Source organism: Hyla sarda, chromosome 7 (assembly GCF_029499605.1).
Source record: "Hyla sarda isolate aHylSar1 chromosome 7, aHylSar1.hap1, whole genome shotgun sequence".
NCBI lineage: Eukaryota > Metazoa > Chordata > Amphibia > Anura > Hylidae > Hyla > Hyla sarda.
The window spans coordinates 70,055,355-70,067,502 of record NC_079195.1 but is presented as its reverse complement, the minus strand read 5'-3'; the positions used below and the strand labels follow the sequence as shown (position 1 = coordinate 70,067,502).

Here is a 12,148-nt window from a genome sequence, read left to right as displayed (position 1 = left end):
AGCTTGACAGAGGCTTAATATCATTTTAACAGTGTACTGAATTGTGCCTTCAGGCAAAATATAGTTTTGTAGCTATAACCAACCTATCCATCTGCCAGCCAGATTGGGATTCTCCTATCCAAGGCTTGCATTCTGCCTCGCTGACAACTCCAAATAGGATTAAGGATTCTGATACATGCAAATAAACTCGCTGCCATAAAACCCGGCTCCTTGGCTCCTTAAATGTTTTTAAATGTTGTATAAATGACACCGTAGAAAGGGGGAAAAATGGGATATAGATAAAAAGCAAAACTTTATGCCGATGTAAATTAAAGATAGGAAAATATTGCCGCCTTCTCCGTTTATTTTTAAGCTAAAATCTATAAACAGTTTTTTAGTGGCTATGTTAAGGCATTTGTTGGGAAAAGGTATCTGATCGCTTATGAAGGGGCTATCGTAGTTTACTGTGTAGACCCCATTTACTTTTATGTATTGAGGGGTCTCATCTTTAGTGGGATTTGTATAATGCGAATACAATGACATGAAACATTGTAATTGACAAAATACATAGTCGTATAGCACTTCATATCTTTTTCTCTTGTACATGTAGTATATTATCTTGTGTAACAGGGATCTTTGGAGTTTGGACTGTGGCCTTGTCCAAAAAAAAGACAAAAAATGCAAATTATTGTAATTTTTTTAAATTGTATTATTTTGCCTATATAGTGGAGGCTTTTCTCCTAATACAGCCTACATCTCTCATGACACCTGTGGCTTTACATAGACCAAGAGGGCACAGTCTTATCACTGCTCTCGTTCTTGGTCCTATCTTAGGCTTTTGATGAAAAACGGATTCCTCAAAACCAGACTAAACTGTATCAAAACGTGTGTACACATTTTAACCTGCATACGGTTAAAAACCGAATACGGTTTGAAAAATTATGTCCAGTTGCATCCATTTACGTTTTTGACTTTTCACTTCCATTATAAATAAAGTTTCACTTGTTTGCTTGAAATTCCAAGAAAAAAAAAAAAAGAAACAGCTGTGCAAAGTCAAAAACCATATGGTGCAAACCGGATGGAACCGTACGCACATATGGTTTTGTACGGTTCCCATTGACTGCCATGGTAGAAAAAAAATTATATGGTTTTTTACATGGACCAACAAAAACCGTGGTATGGCTACGGTTTTGGGACGGGAAAAAAAATTACAAAACCGTACACAATGCAAAACGGATGCAACCAGATGCATCGTTTGGCATACTGTTTTCAATGGAGAGTCAATGCATACGGTTTTCAATACGGTTCCATTCGGTTTTCACATTGAAATCGTATATGGGAACTGTATTGCAAAAACGTGGTGTGAATGCACCCGAAGGCTGGGCTTACACAGCAGTTTTGGCCACAACAGGGATCAGGCGACCAAAGATCACAGTGGCTATACCCTGTGGATTGAGCTGTGCCCACCCTGGGTATGTAATGGATTTCTTGCGATTGTCGGCCTCAGTCGCTGCTACTTTATTAGGTTCCAGGCAAGCCTAAAAAGTGGCAGCGACTGAGGCCGACAACCGCAAGAAATCCATTACATACCCAGGATGGGCACAGCTCAATCCACAGAGTATAACCACTTTGATCTTTGGTCACCTGATCCCTGTTGTGGCCAAAATTGCTGTGTAACCCCATAGAACCTCTGTCCCATAACACCCACTACAGAGTCTGTTTATACCGGTGTTTCCCAACCAGGATGCCTCCAGCTGTGGCAAAACTACAACTCCCAGCATGCCTGGACAGCCGAAGGCTGTCTGGGCATGCTGGGAGTTGTAGTTTTGCCACAGCTGGAGGCACCCTGGTTGGGAAACACTGGTTTATACCTTACAAACAGGCAGGGTAGAGCATAGATCTCCAAATATACACAGGAGATTACAGTAGATAGCAGGGAAAAAAACTGTCAGGGAAGTTTTATCATTGTATGGACTCACCTACTATATGACTGTATTGCTGATCTCTATAGACACAGCAGAAAAGTCTATTCAGCAGCACTGTATGCAGAGGAACAAGAAGGGTGAAACTTTGTTAGGAAGGGATGTGTCGAGTGCTTTGATAGATGTATGTAAGAGTTTTTAATCCTGTAGTGTATGCTTAGGAAAGACTGATGTCCTGTCTACAGAATAGAGTTAGTAATTTACTCATGGTCTTAGTGGGTGATCACATGACCAAGCTGCAATAATAAAAGGGCTCAAAGTGTATAGAGGCAACTGAGCTGGGATGAAACAAATGACATTGCAGGAATATTACTCTTAAGATAGCATTATAGGTCCCAAAAAGTAGTTTAATCAAAATGTTTTATTTTTTTAATTGTATTTAAATCTGTTGTTTACAAATGGAAAAAGGTCCATGGGCTAACTCTGGTATTGCTGTTCATCTCCACTCTTTTCTCCACAGTCAGTAGCACTCTTGTCCATGGGCTATCTTGTCTGGCACATTCTCATGTGATCATGTACAAAAGCCAATCTTCTTTTTGTTTTTTAAGATTCTAATAGTCATTCCCCATGCAGGGGCCTATATTGTCTACTACAGACATGCAGAGACGGACACCTTACATCAGCTGGCACCCAATGCGAACAATACTTCCCACCATAGGAGGTCTATAGTAGTCTAATTTTTATTTTATTGCTGATCTGTTCATTGTAAGGGCCAATCCAACCCATCTATCTCCCATGATACATCACTATTCTATTTACATAACCGCACCCACTTTTTTGAAGAGACCTCAATATATTGATAACATGCTCTCCATAATTTTTATATTTTTTCTGTGTTTTCCAGGAGTCCCTATCTTAGGATCAAAATACAATGCAAATGCAATGAGCAGCTTCGCCTGCATTAAATAAACATTCCCACTGTTAGCTTTGACACTTGCCATACAATGTGTGGAATACAGAAAACCTACAGATGGGTGCTGAATTATAGCAAGGACCAGCCTACAGCCAGCGGTCGTAACCATAAAACATGATTTAGACTGGAGCACGTAGCCTCTTTTATTCCCTCATTATGCAGTAAGTGACAGGATGTTATGGCACATCACTCTGCAACATATTGAACGCAGCCATAGTCGTCTAAAAATGAACACACATGGATTACTTCAGTCTAGAGCATATTGGCGATATGTCATAAATAATGTGTTTGTTTTGGAGCCTGAACATTTGCATGACTTGCCTGTGGCAAAAGCAATAGTGGCATTGGTTCTAAAAGTGGCCATAAAGTGGCAGATGCCATGCCAATATCGACACGACGCTTGTGCGGGTAATGAGGGATCATAGATCTAACCGGCATCATAGGATTGGAAGACGCCACCTTTCACCTTTTTTTTTAGCTAGTGTTTTGGTTATTGGTGGAGGTTTTATAGCTTCCCTAATACACAGTCTGACCCTAATACAATTCTGTGCCCTGAAACATTGCATTTTTCTTAAAAAAACAAATACCAAAATCATAGTTCCTGTTTGAGAAGGTTCTGATTTTTCGTATGGAGTTCCAAATGGTGGGGAGGCTGGTCCCACATGGGCAGTAACCTTTTTCTGTACATCTGGTTGGCAACCATATCGCGATACACAAACACTCTCCAGCTCGCAGTGCCAACTTTTTCCTGCAATGGAGTCAGCACCTTGATAAGCTGTTTACCCAGGTTCACCTTCTTACACCCTAGAAAACACCCTGTAAGAAGCTGTAATCATCCATACATTAGCCCAGATTTATCAAACTGTATGAGAGAAAAAATGGAGTGATTTTCCCACAGCAACCAATCACAGCTCAGCTGATGAGCTGAGGTAAAGTGAAACCTGAGCTGTGATTGGTTGCTGTGGGAAAATCACTCCACTTTTTCTCTCACACAGTTTGATAAATCTGGACCCACCGTTTGTCTCTACGCTTTTTTGAAGCCAAAATAACTTAAAATGTTTGCAGTGTTAGGCTCCGTTCACACGGCCGTCTAGACCCGTCCCGTTCTTCTCCCATCAAAAATTAAAACGGACTTTAAAAAAAAAAAAACGGATGCAAACGGATGTTGTCCGTTTGTATCCATTTGGATCCATTATTGTTCAGTTAAAGGAGATGTCCGGCGCAGACTTATTCTATTCCGTCCTACACGGGCTGCAAAAAAAGACAAAACAAACTTTCACTTACCTCCATATGTTGCCCCGGAGCCCCGCAACAGCTGATTGGTCGGCAGGGCTGTTTACTTCCTACTTCCTTTAGCCCAGTACGTCACACGACACATCAGCCTATCACCAGCCGAGGCAGAACATCGCTGCGGCCGGTGATAGGCTGAAGCGCCATGTGACTTACCGGGCTAAAGGAAGTAGGAAGCAGACAGCCCGACCGACCGTTCAGCTGTTGCTGAGCAACATTATAAAGTAAGTAAAAGTTTTTTTGTCTATTTTTGAAGCCCGGGCAGGACGGAATAGAAAAAGTATGCGCCGGACATCTCCTTTAATAAACAAAAAAAAATTATCTTTTTTTTGTTCTGAGTATGCTCAGAAGTAAAAACGGATCAAAAAACAGATAAAAAAAAAAAAAAGGATGCAAATGGTTGACATTAAAGACATTAAAGACTGTTAAATTTAGTTTATCCGTTTGTTCTTCCATTTAAAAAAAAAAAAGGTAAATTAGTGCATACTGGTAAAAACGGAAGTAAACGGATTGTAAAAAAAATACCATTGACATGAATGGGATTTAAAATAAAAAATATTATTTTTTTTTTATCAGTTTACAGCCTGCAAGAACGGAACCGAAGCGGGGATAAAAAAAAAAAAACGGGGACAAACGGCCGTGTGAACGCACCCTTAGCGGAGATATCAAATGGGACCATTTTAATTGTTGCTCATTTTCGCGCAATCTCATCCCGGCCCAGACCACCCTTTAAAACTTGTATACTTGTAAGCCAGTGGTCTCCAAACTGTGACCCTCCAGATGTTGTAGGTTTGCAGCATCTGGAGGGCCACAGTTTGAAGGCCACTGATCTAAGCTATTTATGAAGAATGTGCGTCTTTTTGATAAATTTGGGGGGGGAGTACAAATGGCGTAGGAAAACCGCATGAAAAATATCTTTATGTATACACTGATAAATTTTAATTATGTAAACATTTAATGGGCATTGTCATTGGGGGAAAAAAAAATACTTTAAACCATATAAAGTTTTATTGGTCACCCCAACCCATTAGCACAGTGTTTCCCAACCTGGGTGCCTCCAGCTGTTGCAAAACTACAACTTCCAGCATGCCCGGACAGCCGAAGGCACCCAGGTTGGGAAACGCTGCATTAGTTGAAAAATCCTTAAGAATTGCGCACTTAGCACATTCTCTCCCAATTCTGTGTCATGAGTCTCATAATGTCTATGGGACTGTCGCTCACATAGAATGAGGAGAGAAGTGCGCGGCAGCTTAATTTTTTTCATAATTGCTTGGGCTCTAAACACTCAGTCCCCATCCAGGTACACTTTATTTTCACTTATTTTTTCCTATTGATTTTAGTAGTGTTGTGCGCGTAGCAATAAATAAAAGGTATTCTTACTTCTGAAGAAATGTTATTGCTTGCTTGAAGGGGAACATTAGGCCCCATTCTGATCCGGAACTGCTGTTTGTTAGGATACAGTGATTAAAGGGGTACTCCGCCCCTGGCATCTTATCCCCTATCCAAAGGATAGGGGATAAGATGTTAGATCGCCGCGGTCCCGCTGCTGGGGACCCCGGGGATCGCCGCTGCAGCACCCCGCCATCATTACTGCACAGAGCGTGTTCGCTCTGTGCATAATGACGGGCGATACAGGGGCCGGAGCAGCGTGACGTCATGGCTCCACCCCTCATGACATCACGGTCTCCTTAATGCAAGTCTATGGCAGGGGGCGTGATGACCGCCACGCCCCCTTCCCATAGACTTGTATTGACGGGGTGGGCCGAGACGTCACGAGGGGCGGAGCCGTGACGTAACGATGCTCCGGACCCTGTATTGCCCGTCATTACGTGCAGCGCGATCTCGCTCTGCGCAGTAATGATAGCGGGGTGCCGCAGCAGCGATCCCCGGCGTCCCCAGCAGTGGGACCCCGGCGATCTGACATCTTATCCCCATCTTATCATCCTTTGGATAGGGGATAAGATGTCTAGGGGTGGAGTACTCCTTTAAGGCATTCTGATATATACTGTGGCATACCTGATTCGACACTATCAAAGATAGTCTACTAGTGACCACACTTGATCTGTTTCATGAACCGGTCGTGTGTACGGGACACAAGTGCATAGTAGACAGTGGTTAAAGGGGTACTCCCGTGGAAAACTTTTTTTTTTTTTTTGTAAATTACTTCTATTAAAAAATCTTAATCCTTCCAGTACTTATTAGCTGCTGAATACTACAGAGGAAATGGTTTTCTTTTTGCATACAGACCAAGAAGCCACAATTGACGCCCAAAGACCAATTGGTAAGGCTGCATTCACACCACGTTTTTGCAATACAGTTCCCGTATACATTTTCAATGTGAAAACCATATGGAACCGTATTGAAAACCGTATGCCAAAAGGTGCATCCGGTTGCATCCGTTTTGAATTTTGTACGGTTTTGTCCATTTTTTTTCCCCCTACCCAAAACCGTAGCCTACCACGGTTTTTGGTCCGGCTTAAAAATCTTATTAAACTGTATACATTTTTTCTTAACATGGGAGTCAATGGGAACCGTACAGAATCGTATGTGCGTTCCATCCGGTTTGCACCATACGGTTTTTGACTTTGCACAGTTTTTTTTTTCTTGGAATTTCAATTAAACAAGTAAAACTTTATTCATAATGGAGTGAAAAATGTAAAATGTATATGTTTTTTTTCTTTAAAAAACTGATGCAACGGACATCATTTTTCTAACCGTATACGGTTTTTAGCCGTATACGGGTTATCATTTGTACACACTTTTTGATGCAGTTTAGGCTGCATTCACACCTCGTTTTCAGCCTACTGTTGCCTGATCCGGCTGGGGGAGGGGCAAATCGGGCGCTCCCGTATCCCAGCCGGACCGGTGCTGAAATCCTTTTACTTTAATGAGACGACCTTTTGACCGGTATCCAATTTCCTCACGGGACCTAAAATCATAGTAAACTAGGGTTTTAGGTCCAGTCACAAAACCAGATACGGGTCAAAAATGAGCCGACCGTAGGCGGAAAACGAGGTGTGAATGCAGCCTTAGTCCGGTTTTGAGGAATCTGTTTTTCATCAAAAACCTGACACTGGGAACTGAATTGCAAAAACGTGGTGTAAATGCAGCCTAACCATATGTATTGTGATACGCAAACACTCTCTAGCTTGCAGTGCCAACTTCTTCTTGAAATGGAGCCAGCCCTTTGGTTAACTGTTAACCCAAGTTTTTGCACCCTAGATGACACCCTGTAGGAAGTTGCAGCCAGCCATACATTGCGGCTTCCGCAAGGAGAATGTAGTATTACGTGATACGTATGCAACTGAATCTGAAAGTAGAAAGGGGAGAAGGCGCCCTCATGTGCAGGAATCCAAGTAATCCCACAAGGAGGAGGAAGATAGCCTCTTACCAAAATTGGTTGTATAACATCAGGGCTGTGGAAATTTAATTAAAAAAAATACTACTTGTCCACGGGACTAAAACGGAGCAAAATCAACTTGTCCCTCAAAACTATCCACTTGTCCTCGCTTTTACACTCTAGTTTTTTCCTCCTCGCCCTATAATAGCCAGAACTACCAACTATAATGATACCTTTTAATTTTTCCATAACCTATTCTCCGAACCAAACACAAAAATATTGGTGAAGTGAAATTGAAATAGTAAAAGAAAATTTTGCAGATTTGGTGGTTTTCTTTTCTACGCCATTTACCTTGTGGTTGAGCTGACATGTTATTTTGTTACTTTGGACCGGCCTGATTACAGCAATACCAGATTTGTATAGTTTCCGTCATGTTTTGCTAATTGTAAAAAAAAAAATTTTTAATTTTTTTTATTTAGCATAACAGTTTATGGCGCAAAAAATTAGCCCTCATACAGCCTGTTTTTAGTTTCGGTACCATTTTGGTATTGATCCGACTTTTTAATAGCTTTTAACTTTTTGGGGGGATATTATAAAAATTGCTTTGTGTTGTGTGTTTTTTTTTTTTACATTTGTCAGTTACTGTATGGGACTGTATACATAATGTTATATTTTAATAGTTCGTACAATTACGCATGCAGCGATACCAAATATGTTTATTTTTATTATGTTTACATGTTTTTATATAGCAAAAGGGCGTGAATTTAATTTTCAATATGGAAGGGGTTAATGTGTATCTTTTAAACTTTTATTAAACATTTTTTTCACGCTTTATTAGTCCCTTGGGGGACTTTTAGCAGGAATCATTAGATTCCTCATACAGATCAACGGAGTTCTATTGAACTCCATTGATCTGTGTGCTCTGCAATCCATTGATAGAGCCTTGTCCAACCAGGCTCTATCAATGACAGAGCCACAGACACCAGGGAAGCAGAGGTAAGCCCTCCACTTACCCGATCGCGCTACGGGGGGGGGGGGGGGGGTTGGTGAACCAGCCCACTAGCCCACCAGGGAGCATTCATATGTCCCTTTAGACGCCGCTGTCAGCTTTGACAGCGACGATCTAAAGTGTTATTATCCAGCCGCGGCGATCGGGATCGCCACATGCTGGCTATTAGCGGCAGCCCCATCTACTGAAAACAGCCGGGGGCGGCAGAGTACAGAGCGGGCTGGAGTCGGGAGCCAGCTCCATACTCCCCTGTGAGCACCGCAGTGCTTGCCGGGGGCTTTCATGTCCGGCCCTGCTTGCCTGAAGCAGGCTAAGGACCTGAAAAATTCACCTGCCTGGCGCCCGGAACTGCATGTTCCAGGCGTCAGTCGATACAAATTCCACATCCCTGAACATACACGACAATGGGAAGCACATGTAAAATAGATCCCGACTGCAGCCGTCCTGTCGCGAGGTGATAACGAGTAGGAGAGGACTTCAGAGGAAGACAGGATCACCCGGCGCTGAACAGAACAAGAGGAGCAGGACCACGGATGCTTCAGGTAGGTAGCTTTATTGTTCCAAACATGCAATGCGTTTCGCTGCGCATGCGCAGCGAAACGCATTGCATGTTTGGAACAATAAAGCTACCTACCTGAAGCATCCATGGTTCTGCTCCTCTTGTTCCGTTCAGCGCCGGGTGATCCTGTCTTCCTCTGAAGTCCTCTCCTACTTGCTATTCTACTGAATGGCTGGCTGACTGTGCAACACCGGGACATGCAGGGTCCATTGATATTGTAGATGTACTCCTAGAGGAGGACCCTTCTCTATATTGTCCATATGGACAGCCTTAATTCGACATCCCCTTTAACCTGCCAAATATCTTTGTCACTAACCAGTTAAAGCACAAAGAAAGCCCTTCTAAGTAACCTAGTATTATTTTATGAGTGCTTGGGGCTTTGAGTCACTGGAGACCAACTTCTTTGCTATGAAGTATTGATGGATTTGTGTTGCATGTAATTAAGACTTTGTAGATCGCTTATACTTATCCCCCTTTTTTCTTTTTATTTTTTTTCTCCTCTTCTTATTTTTCTTCGAGAAACAAAGGGTCCATGTTAATGGCAATTGTATCTTCCCGTGGTCCCATCCTTAGCTGGCGTAAAACAATTGCTAACAGTGGGGCGTGATCCTGCGAATGTGTAATAGCTGAACCATTGTCTCTGTTGTTGGTACATTTTATTTGTTTTTTTCAAGCTGAGCTAGAAAATAACTACCCCAATGCCACAGTGTGCCGGCTTTCTGTGCTACTGCATAAAAAAGACACCCAGTGACCTGAAAGTGAGCAAAACCATCTTGTGTAACCGCTTCCATGTTGTCTTGTGTCCACTTGTTACCTCTGTTTTATAACTGGGTAATTCTTTACTATGTAGGGCGCCGCTCTCGTATCGGCTTCCTGCGTGCACGGAAATAACTTTCCTTTCTTTATGCAGACCGCCTCAGAAAGAGAAGATTGTAATCGAGATGAACCCCCTAGAAAGATTATTCCAGAGAAGAATACACTAAGACAGGTAGGTCACTAGTGTGCTGGGGAGACACTTGGCTCTTGGGAGTAGCGTTACTTTTTGTAGAGGCCCCCAGCTAGCATAGGGAGTCTTAGCCTCACCTATCCATTTGGCTTATTTTTTTTTTTGTGTGCGCCGAACAAACCATGATGATCGAGTCGGAGAACATCGGACACCATTGACTAAAAGGGGTACTCCACTGGAAAACATTTTTTAAATCAACTGGTGCCAGAAAGTTAAACAGATTTGTAAATGACTTCTATGTGAAAATCTTAATCCTTCCAGTACTTATCAGCTGCTGTTTGCTCCACAGGAAGTTCTTTTCTTTTTGAATTTCTCTTGATCACACTGCTCTCTGCTGACACCTCTTTTGTCCATTTTAGGAACTGTCGATAGTAAGAGCAAATCCCCATAGCAAACCTATCCTGCTCCTGACAGTTCCTAAAATGGACAGAGGGGTCAGTAGAGAGCACTGTGGTCAGACAGAAAGGAAATTAAAAAAGAAAAGAACTTCCTGTGGAGCAAACAGCAGCTGATAAGTACTGGAAGGATTAAACTAAATAGAAGTCATTTACAAATCTGTTTAACTTTCTGGCACCAGTTGATTTAAAAAAAAATAAAAATAATAAGTTTTCCAGCGGAGTACCCCTTTAAATGGGGTCTATTGGGTGTCCAAGTGGAGGGGAAAAAAAATTGGACATACAGTATATTTTTTTACTCCGTCAACTCCTATCCTTCTGACAAACTGACTGGCGGAGCACAACGGCCGTGTAAACGAGCCCTTACCAGCAGCTCTCCCCCAGAAGGAAGAAAATAGTCTCTGGCGCCATCTATTGAAATGAGCTTTTCTGTATTCAATGTTTACCCCCTACCATGTAATTGGGGCAAATGGGGGTGAAATTAGCAAATCTAAAGAATTATTAGAATGCATTTTATTGTCTCCTTAGTAGTTGCACTACTGTTAGGTCCCCATGACCACACTTGCTGTTATTATTCCTACTAAGGCCAGTGTTACTGTACGGACAGCAGAGAAAAGTGTATCATTAGTTTTTCCCTGTGGTTTTTTTTTGGGGGGGGGGGGGGGGGGGGATAAAGTGACACACATTTTTATGCAATGCTATAATTGGGCAAAAATGTTTGTGACATTTTACGCGGAAGAGCTTTCACTATTATCAAATGAGACAATTTAAAATTGTTGCAAATTTTTGCGCAATCTCGCACCAGCCCGGACCACCCTTTTGAAACTTGTTTGCATTTAAGCCAGTGGTCTCAAAATTGTGGCCCTCCAGATGTTGCAAAACTACAATTCCCAGCATGCCCGGACAGCCGTTGGCTTTTTGATACATTTCAGTACAAATGGCCTTCCCACAGCAAAATGGTAGGAAAAATTACTTTAAGGGGTACTCCACTGGAAAACATTTTCTTTTAAATCAACTGGTGCCAGAAAGTTAAACAGATTTGTAAACTACTTCTATTAAAAAATCCCAATCCTTCCAGTGCTTATCAGCTGCTGTGTAATACACAGGACGTTCTTTTCTTTTTGAATTTGTCGGACCACAAGTGCTCTCTACTGACACCTCTGTCCACGTCAGGAACTGTCCATAGCAAAAGAGGTCTGCTATGGGGATTTGCTCCTGCTCTGGACAGTTCCTGACATGGACAGAGGTGTCAGCAGAGAGCACTTGTGGTCTGGCAGAAAGGAAATTCAAAAAGAAAAGATCTTCCTGTGTATTATACAGCAGTTTATAAGTACTTGAAGGATTGGTATTTTTTAACAGAGGTAATTTGTAAATCTGTTTAACTTTCTGGCAACAGATTTAAAAGAAAATGTTTTCCAGTGGAGTACCCCTTTAACTTACACATACAGTGATAAATGTAATGATGTGGACAATAAATGGGCATTGTCATTGGGAAAACAAACATAAAAAGCTTTACAAAATGTTTTGATCGGTCACCCCAACCCATAAGTAGAACAAGCATTGAGAATTGCGCACTTAAAGTTGTTATCCATGAAAAAACTTTTTTATATATATATATCAACTGGCTCCAGAAAGTTAAACAGATTTGTAAATTACTTCTATTAAAAAATCGTAA

General features: G+C 41.8%; 1 protein-coding gene across 14 annotated transcripts in view; it reads left to right on the top strand.

Annotated features, from left to right (window-relative positions):
* Positions 1 to 12,148, top strand: part of BTRC (beta-transducin repeat containing E3 ubiquitin protein ligase) — a 278,342-nt gene that overhangs the window by 101,526 nt on the left and 164,668 nt on the right. For 10 of the 14 annotated variants that reach the window (XM_056529521.1, XM_056529517.1, XM_056529519.1 and 7 more), the window contains one exon: positions 9,983 to 10,060. The exons of the other annotated variants lie outside the window; for them this stretch is intronic. In XM_056529521.1, coding sequence (XP_056385496.1) covers positions 9,983 to 10,060 — 78 coding nt within the window. The remainder of the gene's footprint in view (positions 1 to 9,982; positions 10,061 to 12,148) is intronic. 14 annotated transcript variants of the gene reach the window in all.